Here is a 27,534-nt window from a genome sequence, read left to right as displayed (position 1 = left end):
TGAATCCTGGGTAAACATGCCAAGCAACACATATGAAATTAGCAACTGAACAAAACTGAAGCGGAAACAAGGCCAGCAATCTTTGAGCAGACACCAGTTGAGCCGGAAAAACAACTGATTTTGTAAAATTAAAACCCAACTTGAGAAAACTGGATCAATAGGTTAAGTTAATATTCCGCTGGGAAATCTTAAAATAAATTCCACTTTCGGAACTAGAAATCGTTCAGGTTTTTCGCACCATTTCCACGTTCGTATTTGGAGAGTGCTATTCACGTCACTTTTAGCAGATGAATTTCAATCGAACTCAAAAGTGCATTAGACCTAAGTGCATCAATATTTTAAGACTTTTGCCTAAAAAAAAACAAAAAAAATCAGCAAGACCTATATGAGTCTTCACTACGTTCATTACTGAAAAAACACCTCCAAAACTACCCTGTAGGAACTATCACACACGCAGTACTTAAATTCTAATTTCCACAAAGAGGCGAAGCTTCACTCAGCAAACATTATCGAGAACACGACAAAAAACAGCTCTATAATGTGCAAGTATAAATATGCCTCGAATTGGTAAAAACTCGGCTAAGTCTCGGATTCAATCTGCGACCTAGAGATTATGAGTCTCACACACTAACGACTCAGCCCCGGACGCTTAATTAATACAAACATCAGCCACAAATAAAGCAGAGAACAGATGCTATGAAATGCTAACGATCGTGATTATAGCAAAAATGCCACGAAATAAGTTAACAATTTTAGTGAACACTTTTATATGCGAGTTAGGTTAGGAAACAAGAAGGGTCGTACTAATACACTACGCTGCTCGCAAGTGTAATGAAATTGAGCATATAAGCTGCATAGTGATTGAACTGATTTTGTTAAACTGGTTGTTATACCGAAAAAAGTCTAATTCCGATTAGATGACGCTCGCTAATCTCAAGTGTAAACATATAGGAAGTCTTTGCAACATATTTTAAGCTCCTGCGCAACACTATACTCGTTATCCATTAAAGAGTCGGATTACTAACGTTTGGCACCCATTCTATGGTTCGTGGAAGCGTCAGTCTGTTTGGCACAATCCACTGACTGACCACCAGTAGCACTGCTGTTGTTCAAGTTCTGCTGCTGCTGTTGTTGTTGTTGTTGTTGTAGTCTCATGTGCGCACTGCCAGAATTGATTCTCTGCAGATATGAGACCTAAATGCACAAATCGCCAACTATGATAATACAGTATGAGCCCATACCTTCAGACCATCCCGAGCCTGTACAGTCACGTGAAATAGCTAATGAATCCGCCTCTTACTCGAATTGTCGGCGGTTCGAAACCACCCGACCTATGTTTGTCCAAATCAATGATCAAAAAGGCTTGTTATCGACAACTGAGCTCGCATGTTGTGCTACAAACTGGCGTTATCACAGGATTATCATTTACAATAACAACATTTTCTCTATGCAATATGAATCACCTTCTCGCCCGCTATTCGGCTCAAATCTGTCGTCGACGAAGTCAAATTAAGTGTATTCGTTGTATGATTGTGATCGCTCACTGGCTGTTGATTCTGATTGGCTGTCGAGGTCTGTCCTGTTCCGGAGCTGTTGTACCTGGGCGGCCTTGGTTGGGGTTGAACCATGGCGGCTCTGTTTTCAGCAAAAACAAAGTCAATTAGTAGATTCAAAGTAACCAAAAGGAGAGACTGTTGCTGCGCAAGTAGAACTGAATGTTCCTATTACTTTTGTAATTATAAAGAAAAACAAATAAAAACGAACAAAATTACCAACCTGCCTAAATTATTGTCTGAACAGCCCAGCCAAGTTTTTTTTGGAACACAAATAACGATTACTATGGCTTTCAAAAGATATCATACAACCTTTCCTCGGTGTAACCAAAATCAGGAGAAAAAAAAACACCCTGCTCTATAGTTTTTTCGCACTTAGTGCGAAGAAACTACAAGTATTAATCCTACTTGCTAAACAAAATTAGGGATAAAAACCAAAACTATGGTAAGCATGTCGGAACACGATCATAATTTATTTGTAAACTCATCGACAATTATAAACTAGGAAATATTAACTTAGAAAAAGAAAGACTTCAATGAATTTTTTTTCACTTTTAAGCTTAAATAGCCTCAAACTTTGCACAGATCTTTTCAGCTTACAAGATATGGCAATTTTTATGATTTTCTTGAGATTTTCAAAACACTTTAAAAAGGAGAAAAAAGGTTTTGTTAAATAAGCTGGATTGTTTGATAAATGGCCTCAAACAAACTCGTATAAGCTAATGAATTGAAATAACTAAATTAAACAAGCATTTTCACACAATTCGTGTCAAAAAACTAAGTTTTATTTTTTTTTGCACAGAGGCGAAGCTTCGCTTGCAAGCACTAGCGAGTACACGACAAAAAGCAGCTCTATAAAGCGCAATAAGAACAATTAGAAATACGCTTCGAATTAGTTACAATTCGGCTCCGTCTGAGATTCGAACCTGCGACCTAGGAATTAAATCTTAGACTCTAACCACATCGCCACAGACGCTTAATATGCACCAAACACTAGCCACAAATAAAGCAGAGAACAGATGCTATGCAATTTCCAATGCTACAGTGAAATTATCAATTAAGTGAACAATTTTAATGAGCACTTTTATTTGCGAGTTAGGTTAGAAAAAAAGAAGGTTCGTAATAGTACACTAAGCTGATGGCTAGTGTAAATATTTTTTAAACAATTTTTTTCTTTTCAGCCCAGCTTAATTCACGGTAGGTGTCTAGTGAACATCGTTGTTGCCTTTTTCTATCATCCATTATCATAAATTTACTAAGACAACGGTTTAAAAACTTATTTGATAAATAAATATTTCAATATTTGTTGTATTAACGTTAATGACTCAAAGGAATAAATTCTTTCTTTCTTTCTTCGACAAAGAAAGAACCAAAACGCTAAATTCTAAAAGATGTACATTACGCAGGGGCCAAGAAGGGGGACGTCCCTCCATTCAAGGATCCCACCCCTCGCCACCCAAAGAGCCCCCCTTTATTGGTACCATTACACGAAGTCCATTTTAGCCAAAGAATTTTTCAAAAAAAAACACGATTGGGTTTTCAGTGAGCTTGGAATATCTGAGCCCGACCGTAAAAAGTCAAAGAAATTAACACAATTTTAGAAAATCCGTCCAACATTTTTCAATGGAGATGCACCCTGTCTGAATTATCGCTTGGCTTTCCCGATTTTACGAATTTGGAGTTCAAATTTTGACAATCCCTTCTTTTCATTCTTACAAGGAAAAATAGCTCTTCAGACTTTTGATATTCTTAAACAATGATAGAAAAGACACACGAGATGAGCGTGATTATGATTTAACTACATCGAGACCACTCAACTTACTGTCTTCTAGCAACCCAGCGTCTCTGGTTCAGAGAATCCACGAATATGCTAAATTCATTTAATCCAATTCGATCCTCAATATTGCAAGCTAGTAGCAATTTATAGCCCAATTTAAGAAAATAGCCAGCATATGGCTGGAAAATTGTAACGAAACTGCTAATGAATGACACTTTTTTCCTAAATTATCTTACATAAAGAAAACTGGATCCATCCATTTTTTCATTCCGCTGAGAATTCTTAAATTAAAGCCCATTTTCGAAACTAGAAGTCATTCAGGTTTTCAGTGACCTTAACAGTTTTGGAACTTCATAGTCAAGTTTTAGGAAATGATTTTGAACTGAATTGAAAAGGAAATCAAAATTCAAATTTGAACGTGAATAAACTTAAGACTTTACCTAAAAAAGTTTTAAAAAATCATCACAATCTATGTAAATAAAAATCACTTCGTTTTTTTTTCCACTTGAACATAGCGCCCAATGAACCAAGCATAAAAGCACTAAAAAAAATACGCCGGCAACGTATTGCAGAAAGTACTGCGGACCTGGAATGACTGAGAAAAACTATTTGCCAAAATCTAACTGGAGATTTTGACTTTTTTGTTATTGCACACCGGAAACTTACCGACTGTTGAACACTGAAACTCCTCTGGCGAAGTTTGAAGACTTCAAAGTGCCATTTTGCACTACTTTCGTTGTTCCATTCTGGCCAGCAGCAACACTCGATTCTGTTGAGTGGCTGGAGAAGACCCCGTCGTGTGAACTAGGAGGGGGCATGATTGGCACTGGTCGAAGAAAGGGGTTGGGCGAAGAGTTCACAACAGCAGCAACTGGTTTCGTCTTCATGGCTGAACTGCAGCTGCTGCTTGGTCGTTTTGGAGGATCAGGCTTCGCTGGAGTCTAAACGAAAAAAAAACTAGCCAACATATAATCAGAAACAAGTTACTGCGCTCGACAAATTAGAAACAAGGCCTAATTTTCATGGAGTTTTATCAACTTTCGTAGAACACTTCGAATCGCCAGTTCTCTTTGATTTTAAGATAATTATATGAATATCTGATTAATTCAAAAAATAACCTAATTTGAACAGAGGTGAAAGAGAGCTTCACGCCACTTGCGATATCACACTAAAAAGCACAGCGAAAATCCGAATTAAATTAAGACGAGAGCCACTGAATTGAAAAATTTGAATGTCGCACAAAAGAACGAAAGTTCAATTTGACGAAAGCGATGTCGCGAAACATTATTGCCAGTGTAATATTAGTATTGAAACAAAATTTAACATAGCCAACTGACATTTGGAAAAGAGTAATAAACGCAGGGTAACTCCAAAAAACTGACTTGTTTTTTGACAAACATTCAACTTTTGAATTTAGAAGAAAACATAGATGGCCTCAAAGCTCTTTGACGTTGAAGAACAATTTATGATTGCCACCTTTTTGATAAAATTAACCCAATTTGAGAAAAATGGATCGATAGGTAAAACTTTTATTTCACTGGGAAATCTGATAATTAATTTCCATTTTTGAAATCAGAAATTGATCACGTTTTTCGTGACCTTTAGATTTTTATTGTTCGATAGTTGGCCTTCTTTTTAACAAAAAAATGAAGCGAACAAAAAAATCAAAATTAAAACCTCGAAAAATCAAAATTGAGCGTGAACAAATTTTTTCCCGAAAAGCCAGCAAAAAATCACCAGTACCTATATAAGACTATTCACTTCGTTCATTACTCTTAATCAAGCAGTAACTAAGCAGGCAATATTTGTGCACGCAACCGTTCAGCCGAACAAAGATTGTCTCGAAAAATTTGATCCACGAAAGTTTTGAGATTCCAAGTTTCTATGCATAAAGCACAACCGCAATAAAATATTTGTCGCCTTTCAAAAGCTCTTATGAGGCAACTATATTGATGAAAACAAGGTAAACTCACAGCCTTTAAAGCACAAAAATAAAATTCATGATACACAAACGGTATAAATGCAAACTATTAAAATTAATCAAATTGAATTTCAATCACTGTATACAGAGCCACTAGACTTTTCGAAAAGTGTCAATGAACGCACAATAGAAAACAAAATTCAATTTTTTTCAAAAACATAGCCAATAGACTGTTGAAAAAAAGTAATGAGTCAATAAACAGAAGTTAACAGAAAAAAAAACAGACTTGTTTTTTGAGACACTTTCCAAGAAAAAAATAGATGGCCATAAAACTCTTTGAATTTCTAGAACAAAAAAGGATTGACTTTTTTTATAACATGAAGCCAATTTGAAAAAAAAATGGATCAACAGAAAAATTTGTGTTTCGCTGATAACTCCAATAATTAAACTCCATTTTCGAAACTAGCAATCGATCACGTTTTTCGTGACCTTTACACTTTTGCTGTTCGATAGTGGAGTTTGCCTTCCTTTTAACAAACTAAAATTTGACTAAAATTTCAAAAAATGAACTAAAATTTCAAAAAACCAAAAGACAAATCACGAAACGGTAAATTTGAGCCTGATTAAACTTAAACACTTTCCTGAAAAAAAAACGACTCTTAAAAACTTCAATTCTCGAATGTATAAAGGAAAATTAAATGCATTGAAAGCTCAAAAAATATTATTGAAACTTTTTTTATAACATGAAAGCGAGTTTTTCCGCTGAGAAAACTCAAAAACATACCCAAGTGACAGTAAGAAAAGAATAAAGGCAAGGAAACAACAAAAAAAAACTGATTTGTTTTGGGAAAACTCGAACTTTTGAATTTTCAAAGACATATAAAAGCCCTTAAAGCTCTATGAACAATAATGATAACCTAATTTCAAAAAACTTGATCAATAAGTAAAATTGTTGTTCCGCCTGGAAACCAAATTAAATTTTACTTTCGAAACTAAAAGTTAACACGTTTTTTCGCGCCGTTTCCACGTTCGTTTTAGGAGCGTGCTACTTTCGGCAGATGAATTTCAATTGGACTCAAAACATGAACTCAAAATTAAACACAGAGACGAACCGAAGGTTCGCAACACTTGCGATACAATTATAACATTGTGTTACAACATGTTCAATAGAAAAAGTTGATATTCTGAAAAAAACATTACTAGAAAAATCGAAAAAAGTTTCAAACCAAAATTCCATAACTTTGACTCGGATGAAGCTCAAAAACAGCCTCTGCAAGGATTGAGAATCAATGATCGAGCGGCAACCAAGACAAAAAAACTTGTGTGAACCCTCGGTAAGCCGAAAACAAACGAAACTTAAGCCATAAAAAATTTAAGCTATAAAATTAAAACATAAAAAAAAATTAAAATTATTCATAATCAGAGCTGGAAAATTTAGAACTACAGAACAATTTTCAATTACAAAAAAAACTGTTTGAATCAAAAATAAAACAAGCAAAACTTATTTTGAAAAGAAACTGCTCGAAAAGCGCACTAGACAGCATAAATTGCATTAGGAAAAAAACGGAGAATCAACCGACAGATATTATGACGAAAACCAAAAGTTCGAGAAAAATCAACATGTTTTTTCAATTAACATTTTCGAAAAAATGAATTACAACCTGAAACGCACCAAGAAAAAATTTAATTTGAAATTTCCAGAAATTGAGCAAGCCTGAGCAGTTTACGAACTTAAAAGAAAATTTGTTTACGGGAAAAAAATCCAGTTCCCGAATATACATCACTTGCTCTCACAAATGAAAAAATCGACCGTTCAAACGCGAGAAATTAAATTTGAGAAAAAAAAACACTAAATCATCACGACCTACAGAAGAGTCCATATAACATTGTTCAAGTCAGAATAAAAGTCCAAGATTTGGGAAGAATACCGAGGAAACAAGCCAGTAAAAAAAAAATTCAATAAAACATTTCAAATAGAAAAAAAGTCTCCTGACCGGAATGGAAAAGAGCTTTCTATTTTCTACTTACTCAGCACTTACAAGTTCACTCAATGTAAGAAATTAGAATTGTGCGAACGAAGACACCATTCATTGAACTAAGTCCGTGAACTAAAATTCTCGGACACTGACCAATTCCCATTTAAGTAGACTCAACCGATATAAATAATTCTGCCAATGAAGACCACATTTCCGTACGACAAGCACAGAATGCTCCGACTAGATTGCAAGTTCCGCTCATTTTTTAAAATTTTGCAACAGCCAACTGACAGTTGGAAAAGAGTACTCAACGAAAGTTAACGCAAACAAAACACGGACTTGTTTTTTTGAAATACCTCCAATTTCGAATTCCAATGAAAAAAATGAGCTAAAACTTTTTGATCTTTTAGAACAATTTATGATTGACACTTTTTGATAAAATTAACCCAACTTGAAAAAAAACTGGATCAAAAGAAAAGTTTTTTTTCGCTCGAAAATCTGATGATTAAATACCGTTTTCGAAACTAGAAGTCAAACTTTTTCGTTGCTCGATAGTGGAGTTTCCTTCCTTTCAACAAAAGAATTGAACTTATCTTAAAAAGGAATCAAAAGTCAAGCGGCGAAAAAACAAATTTGAGGGCGGACATTTCCTGATGAAATAAAAACAAAAGAAAATCATCACGACCTATCTTAGAGTCTTCACTGCGTTTATTGACTCCTAATAAATTTTCGGAAACGTTGTCCATCTTTTTGCTGGACAAAAAAAAGGTGAAAACCTTGATTAACAGAACACTTGATGTGTTTTCCGACCTTGAAATTAGGAGTCTCATTTCCTCGCATCTGCGCCACGGATCCTTGAAAGTAACTAAAACTAACCACTAATAAAGCAGCAACAGATGCCATAAATTATCAATGTTATGCCGCAAAAATGCCACCAAATATTAGTCAAAAGTCACACCGCAAAATATAACATGTTAGCGTAAAAAAAAACATAACAACCTAGAAAAGAGTTTTCACTACGTTCATTGACCTCAAATCAATAGTCAAACGGCAAAAAATTAAACTTCAGTGGAAACAAATTCAAAAACTTTTTGCACAAATAAAAATTAAAAACCACACGATCTGAAAAGGTGATATATCACGCCGTTCATTATTACTGGGTGCTCGGCGGAATTGAACCCACTACCTTGTCGTCCCAAGCATGGACGTAATATTCACCCTAAACGGACAAAATGAGTACTGTGCCTTAATATACTACATAGGCGAGACGCTGCGCTTCGCAAACACGCCAAAAAACGTTTGTTGTCGGACTGCAACTGGTTACCTCGAGATTTGCGAAAAAAACTACCTCGATTCTCACGTCCTCGCATCTGTGCTACGGGCTCTTAAACGTCAGTTAACACTAGCCACAAAAGATGCAGCTACAGATGATAATACCGTGCCAAGGCTATGCAGCAAAAATGCCATCAAATATAAAAATCACTTGTGCTAAGCGCCGTATTGAATCTCTGAACAGTGCATAGTAGTCTCGCGTCCTTCCCAATTGTGCCCTTGTCACTTAAAAAATGAAAAACAATAGCCACAAATAAAGCAGAGAACAGATGCTATGAAATGTTGAGTTGAACTGAAAGAGGACATATATGCCATAGTGCATCCATAAATGCATTAAAAGTTATCAATGCACTTCTGAAGTTATTAGAGCATTTTAATACTTTTTCTAGAAAAAAAACAGCCAACTGAATATTGGAAAAAAGTAATGAACGCAAGTAAACATGAAAAAACGCTGACTTTCTTTAAAGACATTTTTGGATTCCGCATCTCAACTAAAATTGCTTCAATGTGATAACTCACTCAATGCCTAACGGAGCATATTTGGGGTACCTAATTTTGTCTAAAAAAAATTCGTGCCACTGTCTAGAGTGGTCGGACAAAAATATCGCATGCGAAATGGCTTTCACGAAAAAAGTTCGGTGCAAACTTTGATTTTACGTGCAATGAATGAAGATGCTGCAAAGATGTCGAATTAAATGCTGCGCTTTTTACAAACCAATTGATTATTCAAACGAGCGCATCTCCTCTCTCTATTAACGGACGCCGACAAAGATCGATCATTGTTAATTCGTGCAGAATGCAGATTAACGAAGTGAGGACGCCTGCTCTCTTGTTTAGATTTGACACTGTATTTGTACCTGCAGGCGCCATCGTCGACAGACACGTTATCAGGTGGAGGTGGTCTCTTTTTCCCACGCAATCCGTCCAAATAAACACTCAAATTCTGCTCTTCTCGTGGACTCTTATATAGAAGCACATTATTAACTCCAGTAAAAATATTGATTTTGTCGCAAAAATAGAGCCATTAATTAAAAATAATAGATGAAGTTTAAGCTTGCCAGAAGCTTAGATTGGAAAAGTCAATATGATTCTTAACTTTCCGAGCTCCCTCTAATAAAAAAAGTCATCTTTTCGCCAATAAACTGAATCTTAACACTCCTACAGCATTCTGAAATCTGAACACATCGCATTCAATTCATAGGAAGCTAAATTCTAACCAAAAATGAGACCAAAAATGTTGATATTAACAATATACTTTTCAAAATACCCTTGCTAATCGCCAGATTAATCGATTTGTCACACGCAAAGGGGAGTAGCTTTTATGGCAAGTATATCGTACTATGGTTATCCAGCAAACAAATTTTCGCATTTAATAACCTCAATTACCTGTCGATGTAGAGCGTATGACACTGCCGCACTCTGGGGTCGTTGACCTTTGCCGACCTTTAGCAGCTGATTGTCACCCCCTGCATATCTGCTGTCCCATTCTACAAACTCCACCACCCCGTTCTCATTTGCCCCTCCAATTCTCGGCTGAGTTTCTTCTGCTCTGCCGTGCTTGTTGTTTTTCCCTTAAAAAAAGAACCGAACAATGAACACACAAAACTAATCAAAAAATATCAATTCGTCAATTGTGCACGCAAAATTGAAAATTCACACTACCTTGAACATAAATTTTTTTTAATTAGCAAGCAATTTTTTTTGGAAATAAGTAAGTTGATTTTCTTACTTCATTAGGTTTGTTTGAAGTTTTTGCCAATAGTATACCTGCATGTAAATGGGGCTCAAAGTAATGGAAACACTGCTGCTCTTCGCTTTTGAATGTCTTCTGTGTATCAGTCTCTTCGATGAAGCCATTTGTATGGTTTTTTAGATCTTCTGAAAATAACATTGCTTGGATCGATAGAAATCTTGAAGGTCAAACAACGCTTCCAATGAGTTCTTGAATTCTACTGGCAAAAATCACCATCCGAACCTTGTTTTATCAGTAACGTGAATTTGAATAAAATTTAGTCAGAAACCCCACTTTAGAGTAAAACCTTAAACAATGAAGACACCATTTAATAGTCAGCCAACTGGGCTCATATTTGTTATTATTTTATCAGCTAGCTATACTACTTGTTTTTTTTCCATTTTTGAAAAAGAACAACTCATTGTGTATCATTGAACCTTCAACGTTGACATCCTTTGAGTGCTCGTCTCTGTGTGCATCACCATTCTGTAAATCCTGATTCAACTTCAGCTTGTAGGAAACACTCTCCAACTTATTGATGACGTCATTTGTCCCCCCTTCCACCTCTTTCCCTGATTTGCCATCTCTTACTGGGTTGAGACGCCCGGTGAATGTGAAGTACTGAGCAAGTGGTGTGTAGGAAGCAGAATCCGTGTGAACAACTGGCTGCGTCGCCACAGCTGATGCATACTGACTTTTCACCGGCACGTTTCTCGACGACATGTTTTTGAACCTACAGAAAGCAATCGTTACACAGAGGCAAAGCTGCATTTCTTCGCATAGAAAAGCAAAAAAAATCAGCAGATAGGCGCACTAAAATTTCAAGAAAACTTGACACGGAATTTCAAACCAGATACCGCTATTTCATAAATACATTACTTAACCACTGAAACTGCCCACGACTCACAACTTCGCATATACTTGCCATGTAAGCACCAGGTGATAAACACGTTATCGAATAACAGGAAAATTTTAAAAAGCGAATTACGCTCCTTAGATGAAGCAGAAGTTAACTTGCACCTGTCCGCTTCACTCAATTTGCAATTTTTTTTGTATCCAATTTCAATGCTATCGTGTTTTTTTTTCACTCATCCAAAAGTTGCATGCGGAATCAACAAGGTTTGACAAACTTTTTAGAGGTAAGATGTCAAAACAACAACACTGCTCCTAAAAGTGATCCACTTTATAGTAACTCAATTTTCAGACAGCAACTCGGAAGACAGCAACTCGGAAGAAAAAATGCGATCTGGCTCTTCTAGCTTTTTTATCAGAGGATCTGGATACGAAACTGCTTTGAGGAGTTTTGGCTCTATACTCTTTCTAGAAACCCCTGGAATATATTCTTGATCTTGCGAGCATCCTGTGGAGCTTCAAATAGTCGAGAACCGGCACCTGAATGTGTCGGCCTTGGATCTACACTTAACCAAACGTTTTTATGTGTCTGGCCAATGTCGTAGAACGGGATCTCTATCATGATCAGCAGGGATCTCCATCATAACATCGCTGCTCGAGCTGGACCCTATGCGAATGTGCATGCCTGCAGATGCTTATGTACTGCTATATTCCTTTGGGGAGACGACAAGCATCTTCGACTGTTCTGGCTTCTACAGGAAAGATGAAATCGGCTGGCTTCATGAAATCGGATGCGGCAACATTAGCAGTGTCTCGATGTCCACGGATTGCTTGCTAGGAGTTGGAGGATACCCCGTAGATGACGCGGGTAGTTTCCACTTCTTGGAAGGGTCCTCAGGAGTGTACCTCCAGAAATGCTGATGAACGCTGCGATCCTTGGAAGCCGATACATCTTGCTGATGTCCTCAGTCAAGGTAATCCCGAAGAATCGCAACCGTGTCAAGATTTGGAAAAAGTCCGGTCTGGAACAGGTTGCTTACGACTGTGAAATGCCGGCGCCGAAGCGTTGAAGACTGCACGACTATCCGTTGTCGAGGAGGCCCGCTTCCAAAGTACATGATGAGGCATCACGTATCTTCCGGCTGTAAGGAAGGAGTCCTGCTACGGTACCTCTTCCAGGTGACCAGTCTTGATCATCTCTTCGAAGAAATTCACATACTGTTTCCGAGCCTCTCAATTCCTGGCACAATTCTGTTCGTTGAGGTAGAACCGACTCAAGTAGACTGCTGAAACAAAGCTGGAGCTTCTTTAAGACTTAACTCCTTTGTGGCACATTTGCATTTCGAAACATTTGGCAACTATAAACGCGATGATACTGCTGACATGCTTTGACGTTTAACTTCGGAAGTTATGGTGGTTCACGTCTTTTATAAGCAAGAAAGAGTTCTTTGACCTCTCGCTGAGGTCTGGACACACTGGACGCGAAACCCTTCAGAGATCTAACCCGATTAACCAAAACATCTAGCAAACCCCGTAACGAAGGACATACTGGCCCTGGATTATGAAGCGCCCATGCCTTCTGTGTGACTCTGTTTCTATCTTTGAGGATAAGAGATGATGCCACACATTAATGTCAACGTCCCAACTCATGGCTGATATCGATTGGTTGGCTTCATTAAACGTGGAATACAAGATTCTAAGTTGTATGACATTCTCTTTCTTGAACAATCGAAAACTTATGACCTAAGAAGCGTCCTTGAGATGAGACGATCATTCTTGTTAGTTCCTCCAGCAGTCGTCGGGCCACGCCATAGTTATCCTCAGTGGTGGGGAAAATTCTGGTGAGTCGTTCTGCTGACCACTTTACGCATCTCTTGATGTACACAAAATTCTGGCCTTTCGACAGCTTCGTGTTGTTGTGGACGTCTTTAATTGGTCCATGAATGACAAACACAACTCGTATCTCCTGTCGAATTCAGGGAGTGAGATTGACCGCACTTTAGCGACGACACTCATGGTTTGACTGGTGTTTACTGGATTGGACGCCTTCATTCGATCACGATCTTGAAAAAGGAGATTCGCGTTAATTGCCGCGAATAATCTCGTTTTTTATTATTAATCCCCGGCTCAGCTCCCACATTTCAACCTTGGACCTTTTACTCCGCGTGGAGAGAGATGTCATCCATTTTGCCGCATCAATTCCAACCTTGGGCACGTGGATGCCACTGGGACCCCTCCAAACATGACCGAAGCGGGAATTCAAATCCCAGACCTTTGTGGCGAAGGCCACGCGTCTTACCCACTCGGTCATGGCTGTTCTCATCGTCTTGGATAACAGTTGGAGCATGTTTCAAGTGATTTTGATCCTCAGGAGATCGTACAACCCGAATCAACAGGATCGATTAGACTCACAAACGAACTTGTAATCAATTAGACTCAATGAGTGGGTTGAATGCAAAGCAAGTATGCTGTGCAAATAGCACAGACAATTCCGACATTTTTGAACATGTATATTTTTGAAAAAATGAATGGTTTTTATTACTTCGTTTTTTGTCCATGGTAGGATCAGATGATATGAATGAACACATATATTCTAGACATATCTGATAGAAATAGTAAATTAAGCATATGCGACAACAATTTTTTACATGAACAAAAACGCTTAAAAACCCAAATACTTAATGAAATTTCTTAATGAATTAACTTTTTTTAAAAACATTACCAAGGCGCTGGAAGAAACTTTAAAAGTAATTCAAGGGAGTAAAAATAATAACCTCACGAGTCGGTACTCGAACCCTAGGCCTTGTGCTTTGACTGCACATGCTAAACATCTAGCCTATATGAGAACAAGCCTTCGATAATAAAGCAAGGTCAATTACTCAGATCTGTAAGCAATGCTGTTTTTGGGATTCTAGTTCATGATAACAAGCTTTACTGAAACCACAATTGTTATCATCGACACCGAATTTTTTGCCCAAAATTTTTAAGTCCTGTTCTCTTATTACAGCGACAAATAAAGTGTAAAATTTGTGATTGCTTTGTAGATTTGTATTTAGTCCAAGGTCCTGGATTCGGAGGTTTATCTTCTGAACCTACTCGAGCACATATTTTAAAAGATAACGAGGCACCCAATGGAATTACCAATGACAAGTCTCTTTTGTTTGAAAGTACATGGGCAAATTTCTTTTAATAGCATTGATAGGCTTATTTTCGCACTTTTTTGCAAAAAATAATCAGAAGTAAACTTTCAATTATTGACTCAATTTAACTAGATGCGCTTTCAATGGTAGCCATATTACTTGAAAAGTATGATCTCATAATTAAAAGTATTTTGTATAATCACCTGTTAGCTGAAGATCTATCTCCTGATGTAACAGCTTTAAAATTAGAAGCTAAGGACTGACTGTTCAGCAAGAGGGGCCGTGATGACTTCTGTCGGAATACAAGAGTAGGCACTGGCTTCCTTGGTGCATGAGGATTACTGACATTTCCAGCATATGCACCATTCTTTTGAAATGTCGGTGAGGCCATCATAATCAACTATCAGCTATACAAATTGGATGCAATCAAATATAAATTTAGTTGACTTTGTTGACCATTCATGGTAATTTGCTACCTGGAAACGCAAAAAAAAACATATTTGGAACTGTCAGAAAAACGTTGCAAGAATAGCTTGTTGACACAGTAAATTCTTCATCAATGATACACTAGAGGACAAAATTAAGCGCAAATCCAGGATTTTTTTAAACGGTAATCAGAAGGTCAAAAGTATCATAGTAAACGAGGTTACAGTCAGGAGTCCCTTCACCACGTATTCCAGTCAAAATCCTTGGAATTTTTTAGATATGGAAGAGATAATAATAAAAGAAGATGACAAGTGTTTAAGTCCTTTTCAATTAAAATCGAAACGGGTTACGTTTCTTCAATAAGAACACGCAACTCGACACGAGAAAATATAATATACAAGTGTTACAAATAAAAAATTTCTTCGAAAGTTATTTTGTCATTTATTGCTCCGAGTACGCAAGCGGCGTTCGCAATCTGTATCGCCAGGGAGATTCTCTGCTTAAGAAAACTACCTGCCCTGGATTCTTCGGTACACGTGCACAAAATCTTACAAAGCTTATTCAGAAAAATCTGTGCTAGGGCCAGCGGCACTCTGAATTTCAAAAGCTATTGGTTTAAAAATATATCCATCAGCTGCTAAGTCTTTATACTTGTCATTTTTTCGCTCTTCCGCTTCAGCCGTACCAGGGTTACAAACAGATCCAGCACTTATCCTACTAAGGAGCTAAGGAGTCTACTACCGTTAAATCCCACAAGAGCAGCTTACTAACAGCCCATGAAACGAGCGTCAAACCATCTGGTCGCTTCTGATCGGTCCTGTAGAGGCGCAGTGGTTCTAAAACAGACGGAATGTGAGAAGAAGATTAACTCTGCTTTATAAGGGCATTCAGGTTTGAATGCCTAGAGAATCTCCCTGCACTTTTGAGGCAAGAAAGACCATGCCAACCATCCTCGGTAACGTCTTTTCCGCAGACGCATTTATGCCGTTCGCATATTTTTGAACCTAATCGAAGTCCTATCGCAATTCTGAGTTGTTGGTTTGACAGTCTTAACCTTAAATTTTTGCACGGGATGACGTTCAACCAATGGAAGCCAAATCTATCTTGGAAAGCGTTGAATTTTTTTACGTCCGTTGGTTCGAGTCGTAAAATCAAGTCTGCAATTTCGCTGTCAAAAATTGGCTCCGTCCAATTTTTTTGGATTTCAATTTCCGGAGCCCTTTCAATTTTTCCAAGTTCAAACCACCGTTTAAGCGCATCATCATGGGTTCCATCCACATGCTCCAAACTAAAGATTTCGCTCAAGGCATCTTTTGCTCCTACTGCTGAGGCTAAGAAAGCGGGTAAAGCGAGTAGACGAGCGGAATAAACGCCCAAGCCACCTTTGGCTGCCGGGAGAACTGCTTGTAACAACTGGTTATAATCCATTTTCACGTTAGTGACCTTGCATAACGAATTTCTTAGTAAATTGTCGTAGCGTTCCAAAACACCATTTTGCAAAAGACAAGGGCTCGTACGCAAAAAATATGGGAGTTTTGGCATGCTAAAGCAATTTTTCAGGAAGTAAAAACCATAATGCGCGTCTAGTTTGTCAATGACGTCCGAGATTTTTTCAAGCTCTTTAAATTTTTCGTCGAGCAATTTTTTTCGGCAAAGTTCGCCATTTGGAGACATTAAAATGAGGAGTTTTTCTTTTGTTTTTATTTGTATTTTGGGGCATATTTTTTCGAAATTGTGTTAAGATTGAGTTATACTGTGTACTCGTAGTCGGTCTCAAAAAACAAAATTCGCACGTCTCAGTGTGTAAGCTCAGGCCGTAAGTTTGTTCCGATTTCAGAATGTTTTAAAGGTCCCGAAGTACTACCTTATTGTCGTCGGCTAAATTTCCGTCATCTAAATACCAAATGTTAATTTTCGACTCCAACTGTTTGACTAGTGTATGAATCCATGCTGAAAAAGTAGGCGGTCCTGGTGGTTTATTTTGCTTTAAGATTAAGGAATTCTTTTGCATTTCACAGTAGTGACAAAAAAGAATTAAAAACTTTTATTTTTTTTGTGAAAAAAAAAGAGGAAAAAAAAGAAAATTCGGTTTTTGGTCCAGATATAGCCTAGTGATAACAACTTAAAGTTTAGGATACCTGCATTCTTTCTTATCCAAACAAAAATTTATTGGAAAGAAGTTCTGCTGGCTCTTCTGTTTTGAAGTTTTTGTGTTATTTATGATGTTTCATGCTTCACTCAGGTTAGAACTGAATGATTAATCTTTGTTTCTGAGCAGTGCTACGGACAATAACAGTTGTCTCAAAATAATCAATCTAATTGATATTTGTGGCCTGCAAAATTATTTCTATGCAGCCAATTTAAATCTTGACGTAGCTTTGGTTTCAAGTTTTTTGGCACGAGCAGCAATACAACGCGTCCTTTTGCTTTGTTACCATTTACTATTTGTTTATGATCTATCAGATCAAAAAATAAACAAAGTTTGAACTGTGTAGTATCTGCGGATTTTCGTTGTTGGAGTTGCTAAAATCCTCACTTTCTTGGGGTCAAATTTTTCAAAAATGAAATTTAAAGTAATGGGGCCAGAGAAGTGGAAAAAAGACCCCAATGTTTTTTTTAGAAAAAAAAACAATCTCTAGTACCGCAGACATTTGTTTTGAAAACTATAAGCTCTGTTCGCTTCACGTTTGAACTCCAACAGCTCAAACGAAGGTCTTGAAAAATATCTGAACAAATCTCTGACTTGTTTGTAAGGTTGTTAATTTTTATCAAGAACCAGATTTGCGATCAAAATCCCCTGCTTGCTGTCTTTTGTTTTTAAAATCAATTAAGTACTAAGAACATTGTTGCTTTCTACAAAAAAAAAACATTTTATTGAAAAAAAATAAGAACATCAGTTTGCTTAACAAGCACCAGCTTTATTTTGAAGTGCGCAAGAGTCTTATTGGCCTACAATTCATTTGAAAAAATTTTTTGTCAACCTGTAGAGAATTTTTCTTTAGAGTGGATAATTAGAACAGCTATAAATTTTAATTTGATAAGGATGATTTATTGCATTTATTGCAAACAGAGACACTAGTTAAGATAGAAACAAAAGATTTATGTTTAAGTGAAAATATCGACCTTATTGAAGAAGATTTTTACCTAGTATCAATACAAATGAATTTGACTTGCAAAAATTCTGCGTACTGTTGAACAGCTATCGAAGAAGCTGATTATAGCCTGTATCAAAGTTGTTACTGGTGATGTTTGGTAGCCTCTAGAGGTGATTCTGCATTTGGGACTTGGGACAAAGTGAAGCATAAATGGTGTAAATGGGGTTGAAGTTACTGCTGGAAGATTCTTTTCGAATTTTTTTGGAAGATTCTGGTAAGAAAAAGTTCAACACAAAGCCGACGTCCTAAGATTTTTTTCAGGGTTAAAATCTATAAATACGGCGAATGAAATCAAAGAGACGCGAGTTGTATATATGTGAAATTAGCTTTGGAGTTTCAACGAAATTTTGTGCAAAAACTGCAAGTTTTGGCTTATTATTTTTTGCTTTTTGTCTAATTGAAATACCTTTATGTTTTTTTTCGAGGGTGGAACGAAACAAACATTATATATAAATCATGGTTGAAAAAAAAACATTTTATGTCGTTTTTGCTATAAAAAGCGTTTTCTTTTTCTTTTTTCCTTCAAAAGTTTGAACTAAAATAAATTTTGATCTTAATTTAAGTGTAACATGTTTTTTGAAGTGTTCTAGTTATTAAATTGTTTGCTCATTTTTGCTAACACTATGTTGATATCAAGCTAAAATATAGCTGAATCTTCCAAAAACTCGAACGAAATTGTATAATCAACCAAATTCTTAGAAAAAGTAAGGTGAAACTTAATCAAATTAGACTCATTAGCAGTCCCAGTTTTTTCAGTTTACACAAAATATTTAAATGTTTTCATTGAATTTTTATCCCGGTAAGAGTAAAAAAATTGAAAACTTCAATTCAAATAATTTATTATTGCATTTCCACTCAAATTTTCTTTTAAAAAATCATGACTAGATTCGACTTCGGCTTTTTGTCTAAAAAGTTAAGTTTGTAATAAGACAAAAAAAGCATTGTGTTCAATTCTACTTCTTTCATATAGATAAAGTATCTGAGAAATATCAAAGTTCTTGCTATAATGCAAAAATCTTACTCTTAAATCAAGTTTTTTTTTGAGAATTGTCATCCTGGAGCTTGAATTTTTGTTTTTGTAAGAAAAAAAATGTTTTCGAATTTTTCGTACAACAAAATTTTAAGTTTTTTATGACAATTTGAGCAAACATTGGCCTTGAAAGCAAATTTCTGTTTTCAGCTACATCTAATATCATTATTAAGGTTTTTTAAATGAAAAACAACTATAAAAATTTAATTTAAGGGAAACGTTGTATCAATAAATCAATCAATTATAAACTCAAGAATGATTTATCCCATATAAAAACTTTTTGAAACATTTTTTTTTTCAACTTATCGAACTGTTTTTTTTAAAACAATTTCCAGATTTTTCATAAAATAGCTTAAACTCCTCTTTGTTTAATATTCTCTGAGGCTATATTTTGTGTGTTTTTTCTCTGCCACACTCAAACATGCAACTCTCTTGTTTCTATTCAGTGGTGGTATCTAATAAAATGGGAGTAAAAAAACTTTTTTCAGAAGATATGAAATGGAAGAAACTGAAAAAAATATATATTCCAACAAAGTTTGACTTAAATTTCTTAATTTTACAACATCAGAAAATAATTAGATCTATTCGCTTGCTTGTGGATATCAATCAATCAGAAATGAGTGTACATGTTTCAGTTTTTGAACGAAATCCACTAATCAGAATCAAGCTTTCTTGTATATGAGATACATATGAAGCTTTCAAAAATGTTATCTTTTTTTGGAAATTGTCCTAAGCTTCTTCGAGTTACTTTAGACAAACGAAAAAATAAAAAATATTGATTTTTTTAGATAAAAAAGTCATTGGCTCTTGTTTTGTAAAATAAGTTTTTGGACGTTTGAGTCGTACAAATTAGCGATTGACGATTAGTTAAACTGTTTAATTAGAGAATCTTACTGAAAGAAAAAAGTACATTTCATTTTTTCCTATTTACATCTAGAGTTCAACTGACACGAAAAAAATTGTTCTGGAAAGTTTGAAAATAACCACGACATAAAAATTCAGGAAAAAATGTTTTTCAGGTAAAAAAAAGAAATCAGAAAAAACTTTCTGTTTGTTGTTGTATTGAAAAAAACAATCAGAATCAATTACTGTTGTCAGTAATTTGTTTGTTTTACAAAAAGCTCAATTGACTGGATGGAAAAACCTGCAGAGGTGGGAGATTTGTAAGCGTTCAACTAATGATTATGCTGATTTTAAATTTTCCCAAAAGTTGAAAGACGAAAAATGAAATATCTGCAAATGTGTTCTCCAAAAGATTTTTAAGTAAGAAAAAACAGGTTTGAATTGTTTTGGTTTGCGGTAGCTCAAAAAAAATAGACCAATCAAAAATGACCATTTCTAAAGAAGATTCACCCTTCTTGTTCGAAATTTTTGAGTTCATATTTTTGAAAAATCTATAAAAAACATTTTGAACTTCCTCGAGCTAATAAACAAGTAAAAAGCAAAAAAAAAACAACAATTGATTTTTTTTATGCAATAAACGTCGCAATAGACATTGACTGCAACAAAAAAACATTTAATTTATATTTGATGCAATAGACGTTGACATTCATTTTCTTTAAAATTTTTGGAATTTTTTTATTGTGCAAAACAAGGTTTTTTGTCTAAATATAGGTCTTTTAGCGAAATCTTTCTATCAGAGATTTTTGTTGATCCACATATTGCGTATGAGATCCTTAAAATTATGATTGAATTTTACCTCCCCAAAAAATAAAATTCAATTATTTTAAAATTTTTAGAGGTAATCAAACATTTGTAAGAAAATTTATCAAAGACTTTTTATATCCCTAACCCGATACCAAACTCGGTCGAAAATCTTCTGCAGAAATTACTACTTTTCCAGTGCTTTATAGTTTTTAAAGTTCGGCATCTTGCATGATAAGGTTTTGATTACATTTTCCAGAGAATTGCTTTGAAAAATTTATCAATTTTGAACTTTAATCCCAAATCTACATCAAAGTTAGCAAGCTCAACTATCTCTTCCAAATGCATCATTTTTTTCGTTCAAAAGTTTTATTTGAATGGATGAGAAAACTTGCAGAGATACTATTTTGAATTATTTATTTTGTTGTTTTTAATATCGGCAATCTTTTTACTTTTAACATCAAAGAACTTATCTTATTTTTCCTTGCCCTTTCGTTAGTGTATATATATTTTATTTGGATGATTTATATTCCCAAATGACAATTTTTTCTCTAATTAGATGCAGCAGCCTGAAAAACATAACTGTAATTAGATTTTTTTTAGAGCTGGAAACGACAAAAAAAATCTTAAAAGTTAGAAACTTCAATTCAGATGGCATACGACATCACAAAAAAGGTTTTTTGAACAGATAATTAAGAATGATTGGACAATGTAAAGAAACTCTAGACTGATTGGCTAAACCCACGCAATTGAATTGAAGCTGCGTCTAACTCGTTGAAAATAAAAACCTTTTCTTCTAACTAACGTCAATCAGCCTCCTTTCAGCTCTAATTATTTCATATTTCCTGTTTTTTTAACTCAATTTTTTTTTAAGAAAGTTTCAAACTATCGCTCAAAGTGATTAAGAAAAAAACAAAACAAAACACTCTGTTTTAGAAAAAAATATTTTTTGGTCTTGGTAGAGTTTTAACTAGAATAGGTGAGCATCAAGGTGCGCCAGTCATTCTGTGGGGTTTTCTTGGTCCAATAGATGCCCGAGTTCAAGTTTGCCACATGGTTGAGATAACGAGAAGAATTTTTAATGAAATCATCAGATGCATGTCCTCATCAATAAAAAAAATAGGAAAAATGCGGTTGATGAGACAATTAGCTGTGCATGTCGGGTTTTAACTAACCCAAAGTTCCTGATTCACGTTTTGTTGCGCAACCAGTCAATTTTTATAGTTTCCCTTAGGAGGATGGGCTAATAATTCCATCTTCATTGATGATAGGAGGGGTTTTCGAACAAAGGACTTCAGTGAGCCAACCAACAATAGATCAACCAGCAATGGGATCAATTTAGTATTTGTCAGCTGCTCGACTGTTCTTAGAAAGACAATTTTGTAAATAAGTGTTGTGTTAGGTTTATAATTTCTATAAAAGTGTTTTCTAAAGTTTTTTGAACAAGAAGTTAATAAAAAAAACTGGAACGTTTTGACAAAGTCACACTTTGATCTGAGAAACTTGACAAGAAACTCGCAGCATATTGAAAATTTGTGAAAAAATTTTGCATCTTGCATCTTGCGTTTTCAGCGTTTTATTACGGAACTGAGAACAATTTTACAATTTAACAAAGCACTGAAAAAATTTTCACATCCTGCCAAGAAAAAATGAAAAATGTAGGCATCTTGTTAAAACAACGAAATGTTTTTTTTTGCATCTTGTTAAAATGATAGAATTATTTTTTTGCAATCTGTTAAAAATTTGAGTGTTTTAGCATAATTTTCAAATAAACGAAAAATACAACAGTTGTTAATAGTAAATTTGATATGATCAGTGTTTACAAGTCCAGGTTCCTCAAGAAACAGTCAAAAGTGAAACAGAAACGCAACATGCTGTAAAGATACACAAAAGAATTTTGAGACTTGAGAAGTTTTTTCCCTAGAACAGTGAAAACACTCGAAAATTTTATACAGAGAAAAGGTCGTCAAAAAATTTTCCTTCTCGAATGCTCAGATTAAACATTCTATAGTATTTTCAAGCAAGTGAATGAGAACTATGGAGTAAATTGTAAGAGTTTTTATGAGCAAACAGTCAACCAAGCATAATTTAACAGAACAAAATGTTTTTCAAGTTAAGAAGGACAAAAAATGATCAAAAGTATAATAAAATAAACTGAAAACTTCGCTGAAATTAAATATAATCAACAAAATTGTACTTCCTTTTTTTCGAAACTTTCTGTTTTTCAATTCAGTTCATTTTTTTCTCAGCAATCTCAAAGAAAATGAATAATCTTTTTGGAGGAAAAAATGTTTTCCAACTTTTAAAACCAATCCTAATAGAACACACAATCTACTACTTACAAATTGAGATTGGTTCCAAAGTCTAGTGTGCAAAGTAATTTAGAGCTTTCAGAATGGCGAGAACTCAAGAGGAAAAAAAAGATTTTTTTTGCAGCACCGGTCGACGACTTTCGCTTTCCTACGGATTGTGAAGGTTGATTTAAAAATAGAGTCCAAAAAGCGAATGAACAAGAGAACCACTGGCAATGGAAGCAAAACCTGCAATATTATCAACTAAAAACCTGCCATTTGAGCGACATTCTTTGATTGGGGATGTTGTAAACTGAACCAAAAATTGAACCACCAGTAAGGGAAGCAAGACCTGCGATCAGATCAGTTGAGAGTTTGCTAGCTGCTTGACACCTCTTGATGAGAAATTTTGAAAAAAAAATTGTATAGTTTGTTTCAAAATTTTCCAAATAAAAATTTTTGCTACTTTAATTCATTTAAAAATAATAAGGAAATAGTACAAAAATGAAATTGTTCTGAAAAAATTCAAGTTTGTTTTTAAAAACATTGAAAATGATATGATCAGTATTTACATGTCTATAAAATTCACAAAAATTATCAATTTTTTCATCAAATCAGAGCTTAAGTTTAGCACATGGTTAAGTTCATGTGGAATAACTTCAATGAAAATCACCAGATGCAAGTCCTTATCACTGAAAATCAGCATTGAACAATGCAGATGATAGGAAGGTTAGCTGAGCCTATTGGGATGGTCTCCGAGATTCCTCAATCACACTTTCTAACCAGTCCTCAACTCCTGTTTTCTTTGGAGGGGAACGGATCTGCTGTCAACTCCATCTTAATGATTGAAAATGTAGGTTTCACGAAGCAAGGATTCCAGTGATTGAACCAATGAGAAACCCACCAGCAAAGGAAACAAAACCTGCAATGAGATCAAATGAGATTTGCCTGCATCTCAACAACTTTTTGAAGGATGATTTTAAAATATTTTTCTGTAAGTTTATATCATGTTCTTGAATCCTTTTTTTAATAGTATTTTAACTACAAATTGATGACAAATTATTACAAAAATTGAAGAAAGTGCTAACAAAATCAAAATTTGTTCCAAGACTTAGAAAAATGTTAAAAAAACTGAGTAGTAAGAAACATGTTGGAAGGGTATTTTGCATCTTGTTTAAAAATTGAAACAATTTTTTTTTGTAAGAATTTAAAAAATGGTTTTTGGAATCTGTTGAAGAAACGAAGTAAAAAGTAGATTTGGGCAATTGATATGGTCTTTATTTACAAGTGAATAATCATCAAAAAATAGTTAAATAATTTGATCAAATCAAATACTGTCATTCATTATTGTCATCGAATCCAAAATGGAATCAACAGTTTTCCTTTAAACAGTGAATGTATCAGTTTTTTTTTCTACCAGAGAAAATGACGTCATTACTTGTATATGTCTAGAATCTTGTACTAAATTATCAATTTTTTAGAGAAAGTTTGAGAAGTTTATTTTTCAGTAGAAATATCCATAAGAAAAGTCAATCAATAGAGATTTCAACAACAAATTGTGTTTATAATCATCAAATTGACCAGACTGAAAAAAATATTAATCAATTTAGATATTTTGCATTTTTTATTCCAAAAATGAAAGAAAACTAACAGAAACTAACCAAAAGTGTTGAAACCCAGAAAAAATGTTAGATTAGTTTTTTTTATAGTAGAAACTTGGAGAAAAGTACAAATCTTGTTCAGTTCAATTTTTTTTCAGCATTTTTTACGCATTTAAATGAAACTTATTGAAAATTTTTCAGAAATCACAATTTTGATCAGAGCTTACAAAATGAAGCTGTTTGTGCATACTGAGTTTTTTGTTGGCTTCTTTCTATCCTTAGTTGTGATGAGCTGCTCGGCTAAATTGATGAAATTATATGTAATGAAATTTATCTAGCATCTGTAGAATTTGGCTAAGAGATATTCCTCTTACAACCAAAGGAATCTGCAGGTGTCCAACGAACAAAAAAAATTGTGACTATTCAGGCAATAAACTTGAGGTACTTGTAATTTTCTTAAGACTAAATAGAAACAAAAAATAGATTGTTTTAAAACTTGACAAAAATGGAACGAAATGTACGAAAAACAGATGCCATCTGAAAGATTTGTTCCCATTTTAAAATATGTGTTCAACAAAAACAATCAGGTTTACACTATTGCTTGATTCAGATTATTTGAGCAAAACATTCCATAAATGAACCTAATTAGTTTCTGCATTAATCAAGATGACTTATAATGTTTTCTTCCCTTTTCTCTTAAACACAAAATCAAATTTCCTCTGATATGCTTAATTTTTTATTCAAAAAAAAATACTCACGAAAAAACCAGTCTCAGTTATATTGAATTTTTAAAACGTGAAATGAAATTTTTAGGTCCAAACTCCTACAAGGGAAAAAACTACTTTGAACTATGCTTCAAACTACTCAAGACAACTGAAATGAAACAAATTGAGAGACAGCAGCATGTCTGTTTTGATGAAAAAGTAGCAGAAGTTTTTACTTCTTGATCGTGACACAAACATGTCTTCTATTGTATATTGCTACATCATACTTTTATTGCAGTTGGCAAGATCCAAATCCATAGCAGATTCTTTGCCAGAAAGGAGTTTCAGAATAGCACTGATCCCAAAAGGAAGAATTTAAAGTAAATTCTTCCTTTGTAGGAGTTTTGGAACCAATTGTCCAAAGTCTTGTTAAATTTTTTGCAAGTCCAGTATAAATATGACGAGTAACTTTTCTTAGTACAATTTTGAACAGAAGAGCGATTTGATCAGACAAAGAAAATTGAAGCTGATCTTGTGACTAAGAGAAAAATGAAGAAAACATAATGAATCATCTTGACTAACACAAAAAGGAAGTGAACTCATTATTGGAAGATTTTGATTGGCTTGAATTTTTCTTCTTAAACCATTTTCTTATGTTGGAAACTTTTTTTTTCAGATAGCAGCTGCTGTTCGTCGAGCTCTTTCCAATTTTTTTTCAGATTTAAAAACAATCTATTTATTTTTTGCTTCCAGTAAGTCTTACGAAAAATACACAGTACCTCAAGGTTGTTGCTTGATTACTCACAACTTTTCTGATTGTTGGAGAAAGTTAAGTTTCATTTGATTTCATTAGGAACATCTCCTGTCCATTTTCTACAGAGAGCTGCGATCATGGACATAACTCCTGGACATAACTCATAAACTGTTTTCTGTTAGATTAAACAATTTTTTCAGATTCGATCATGCATTTTTTTCAGCTTATTTCTTGTCATGTTGATGAAGTCTTAGCAAACTGAAGCATTACTTCGTATTTTTGAAAAGTTTTTCAACCTCCATTACGAGGCCAAACTGTGCATGCTGTGAATTGTAAGCGGATTCCGGAACAAGGACGTTCCCTTTGTTCTTCTTTTGTTCTTTCATTCTCTTTGATTTTTCCAACAAAATTTCAACATGTTTAAAGCCTTGATTCTGGAATTCAGGAACATACAGACACAAAATTGTGCGCCTATCCAGTGCACAGTTTGGCCTCGTATTGTCAATCATTTCAGCGAAATTTTTTTTTGTAGTAATAGTTCATTTGTAAGCAAACGAGAAGCTAATCTGTTGCTAAATCTGTAGCGTTTTCAGCTATTTTTCTTTCAGTTGAATTTAGAAATTCTGATATTTTTTCTCGCAGTTTTCCCAGACATAGCTTACGTTTTTCTAAAGAGCCTGGTTCTTTCATTCTCGAGTTCTCGCCATTCTGAAAAAGCTGGGATAATTCAATCTCTAGACTGGGAGATTTTTTAAATGAGTTTTTTGAAAAATTTGTTCTATTAGGATCGGTTTTACATTTTGGGACAAGCTGTTTCTTCTTCTAAAGATTTCATTTTCTGTGAGATAGCTGGGAAAAAGTTGAAAATAACTGAACTATACATGCTAACCACTATATTTTCGATCAGTTTTAGAAGTTTTCATATTTCTGCCTGATACCTCTTTTAGAAAGGATATTCCCCCTTCGACTTAGTTCATTCCCAGTTTCTGTAGTGAAATGATCTATAAACGATTTTGTAAAAGCATAAATTTGTCAATTCCAACAATTAGTCAAGTCATTCTACGTGCCTATATGACAAGGCAATAGCGAGATAAACCAGCGTTATCAAATAGATCAAAATGTAGGCTATTGCCATTGCCTTGTCAACAATCTGAGCCAATCGCATCCAATCTGTGAGAACGACAGGCGAGTTTGATTGGTTAATTGAGTCAGCCAATCGAGTGAGAGCAGCCTCAAGACTGTTGTTGCTACTACTGTCGGCTTTTCGAAGTTCCGCCTGTCCAAACTGCTCCTTGCTGACTGTCCGAATTGAATCATCAATAATGCTGTTTCGGAAACCATCTGAAAAATATTAGAAAACAAACAATAGGTAAAATCGGGCGAAATTGAATTGAAAATCATAATATTTTTTATCATTAGAACTCTGGTCATTGTCACTTTCATTTTTTACACAATTTGGAGCAAGCTGTTCCCAAATTTACATTGGAGAGTGGGGGGGGGGGCTCGTCATTGAAATGTTAAAGTTATTGGAAGAGAGGGGTTTCCACTTGACTAAAACCACATGTTAAACTAATATATAGTGGAGCGGTGGTGAAGTGGTTACGTCTCCGCCTCTCAATCGAAAGGTCGGATGTTCGAGGCCCACC

The 27,534-nt window shown here is 34.9% G+C and overlaps 2 protein-coding genes across 4 annotated transcripts in view; both read right to left on the bottom strand.

Annotated features, from left to right (window-relative positions):
- Positions 1 to 27,534, bottom strand: part of LOC134846929 (uncharacterized) — a 167,821-nt gene that overhangs the window by 38,469 nt on the left and 101,818 nt on the right. For all 3 annotated transcript variants that reach the window (XM_063864372.1, XM_063864374.1, XM_063864373.1), the window contains exons 2-8: positions 14,487 to 14,761; positions 10,729 to 11,024; positions 10,327 to 10,437; positions 9,946 to 10,130; positions 3,997 to 4,271; positions 1,464 to 1,635; positions 1,026 to 1,194 (exon numbers count right to left, since the gene is read on the bottom strand). In XM_063864372.1, the coding sequence (XP_063720442.1) occupies positions 1,026 to 1,194; positions 1,464 to 1,635; positions 3,997 to 4,271; positions 9,946 to 10,130; positions 10,327 to 10,437; positions 10,729 to 11,024; positions 14,487 to 14,677 (1,399 nt within the window). In that variant the 5' untranslated portion in view covers positions 14,678 to 14,761. The remainder of the gene's footprint in view (positions 1 to 1,025; positions 1,195 to 1,463; positions 1,636 to 3,996; positions 4,272 to 9,945; positions 10,131 to 10,326; positions 10,438 to 10,728; positions 11,025 to 14,486; positions 14,762 to 27,534) is intronic.
- Positions 26,943 to 27,534, bottom strand: part of LOC134846816 (neuronal acetylcholine receptor subunit alpha-9-like) — a gene marked incomplete in the record, with an annotated part of 37,060 nt that continues 36,468 nt past the window's right edge. Inside the window, 1 exon segment of the mRNA XM_063864211.1 lies at positions 26,943 to 27,229. Within this exon segment, the coding sequence (XP_063720281.1) occupies positions 26,943 to 27,229 (287 nt within the window).

Source organism: Symsagittifera roscoffensis, chromosome 5, assembly GCF_963678635.1.
Source record: "Symsagittifera roscoffensis chromosome 5, txSymRosc1.1, whole genome shotgun sequence".
NCBI classification, from domain to species: Eukaryota; Metazoa; Xenacoelomorpha; order Acoela; family Convolutidae; genus Symsagittifera; species Symsagittifera roscoffensis.
Note: the sequence above shows the minus strand (reverse complement) of the source record. Positions and strands in the feature narration are given on the sequence as shown.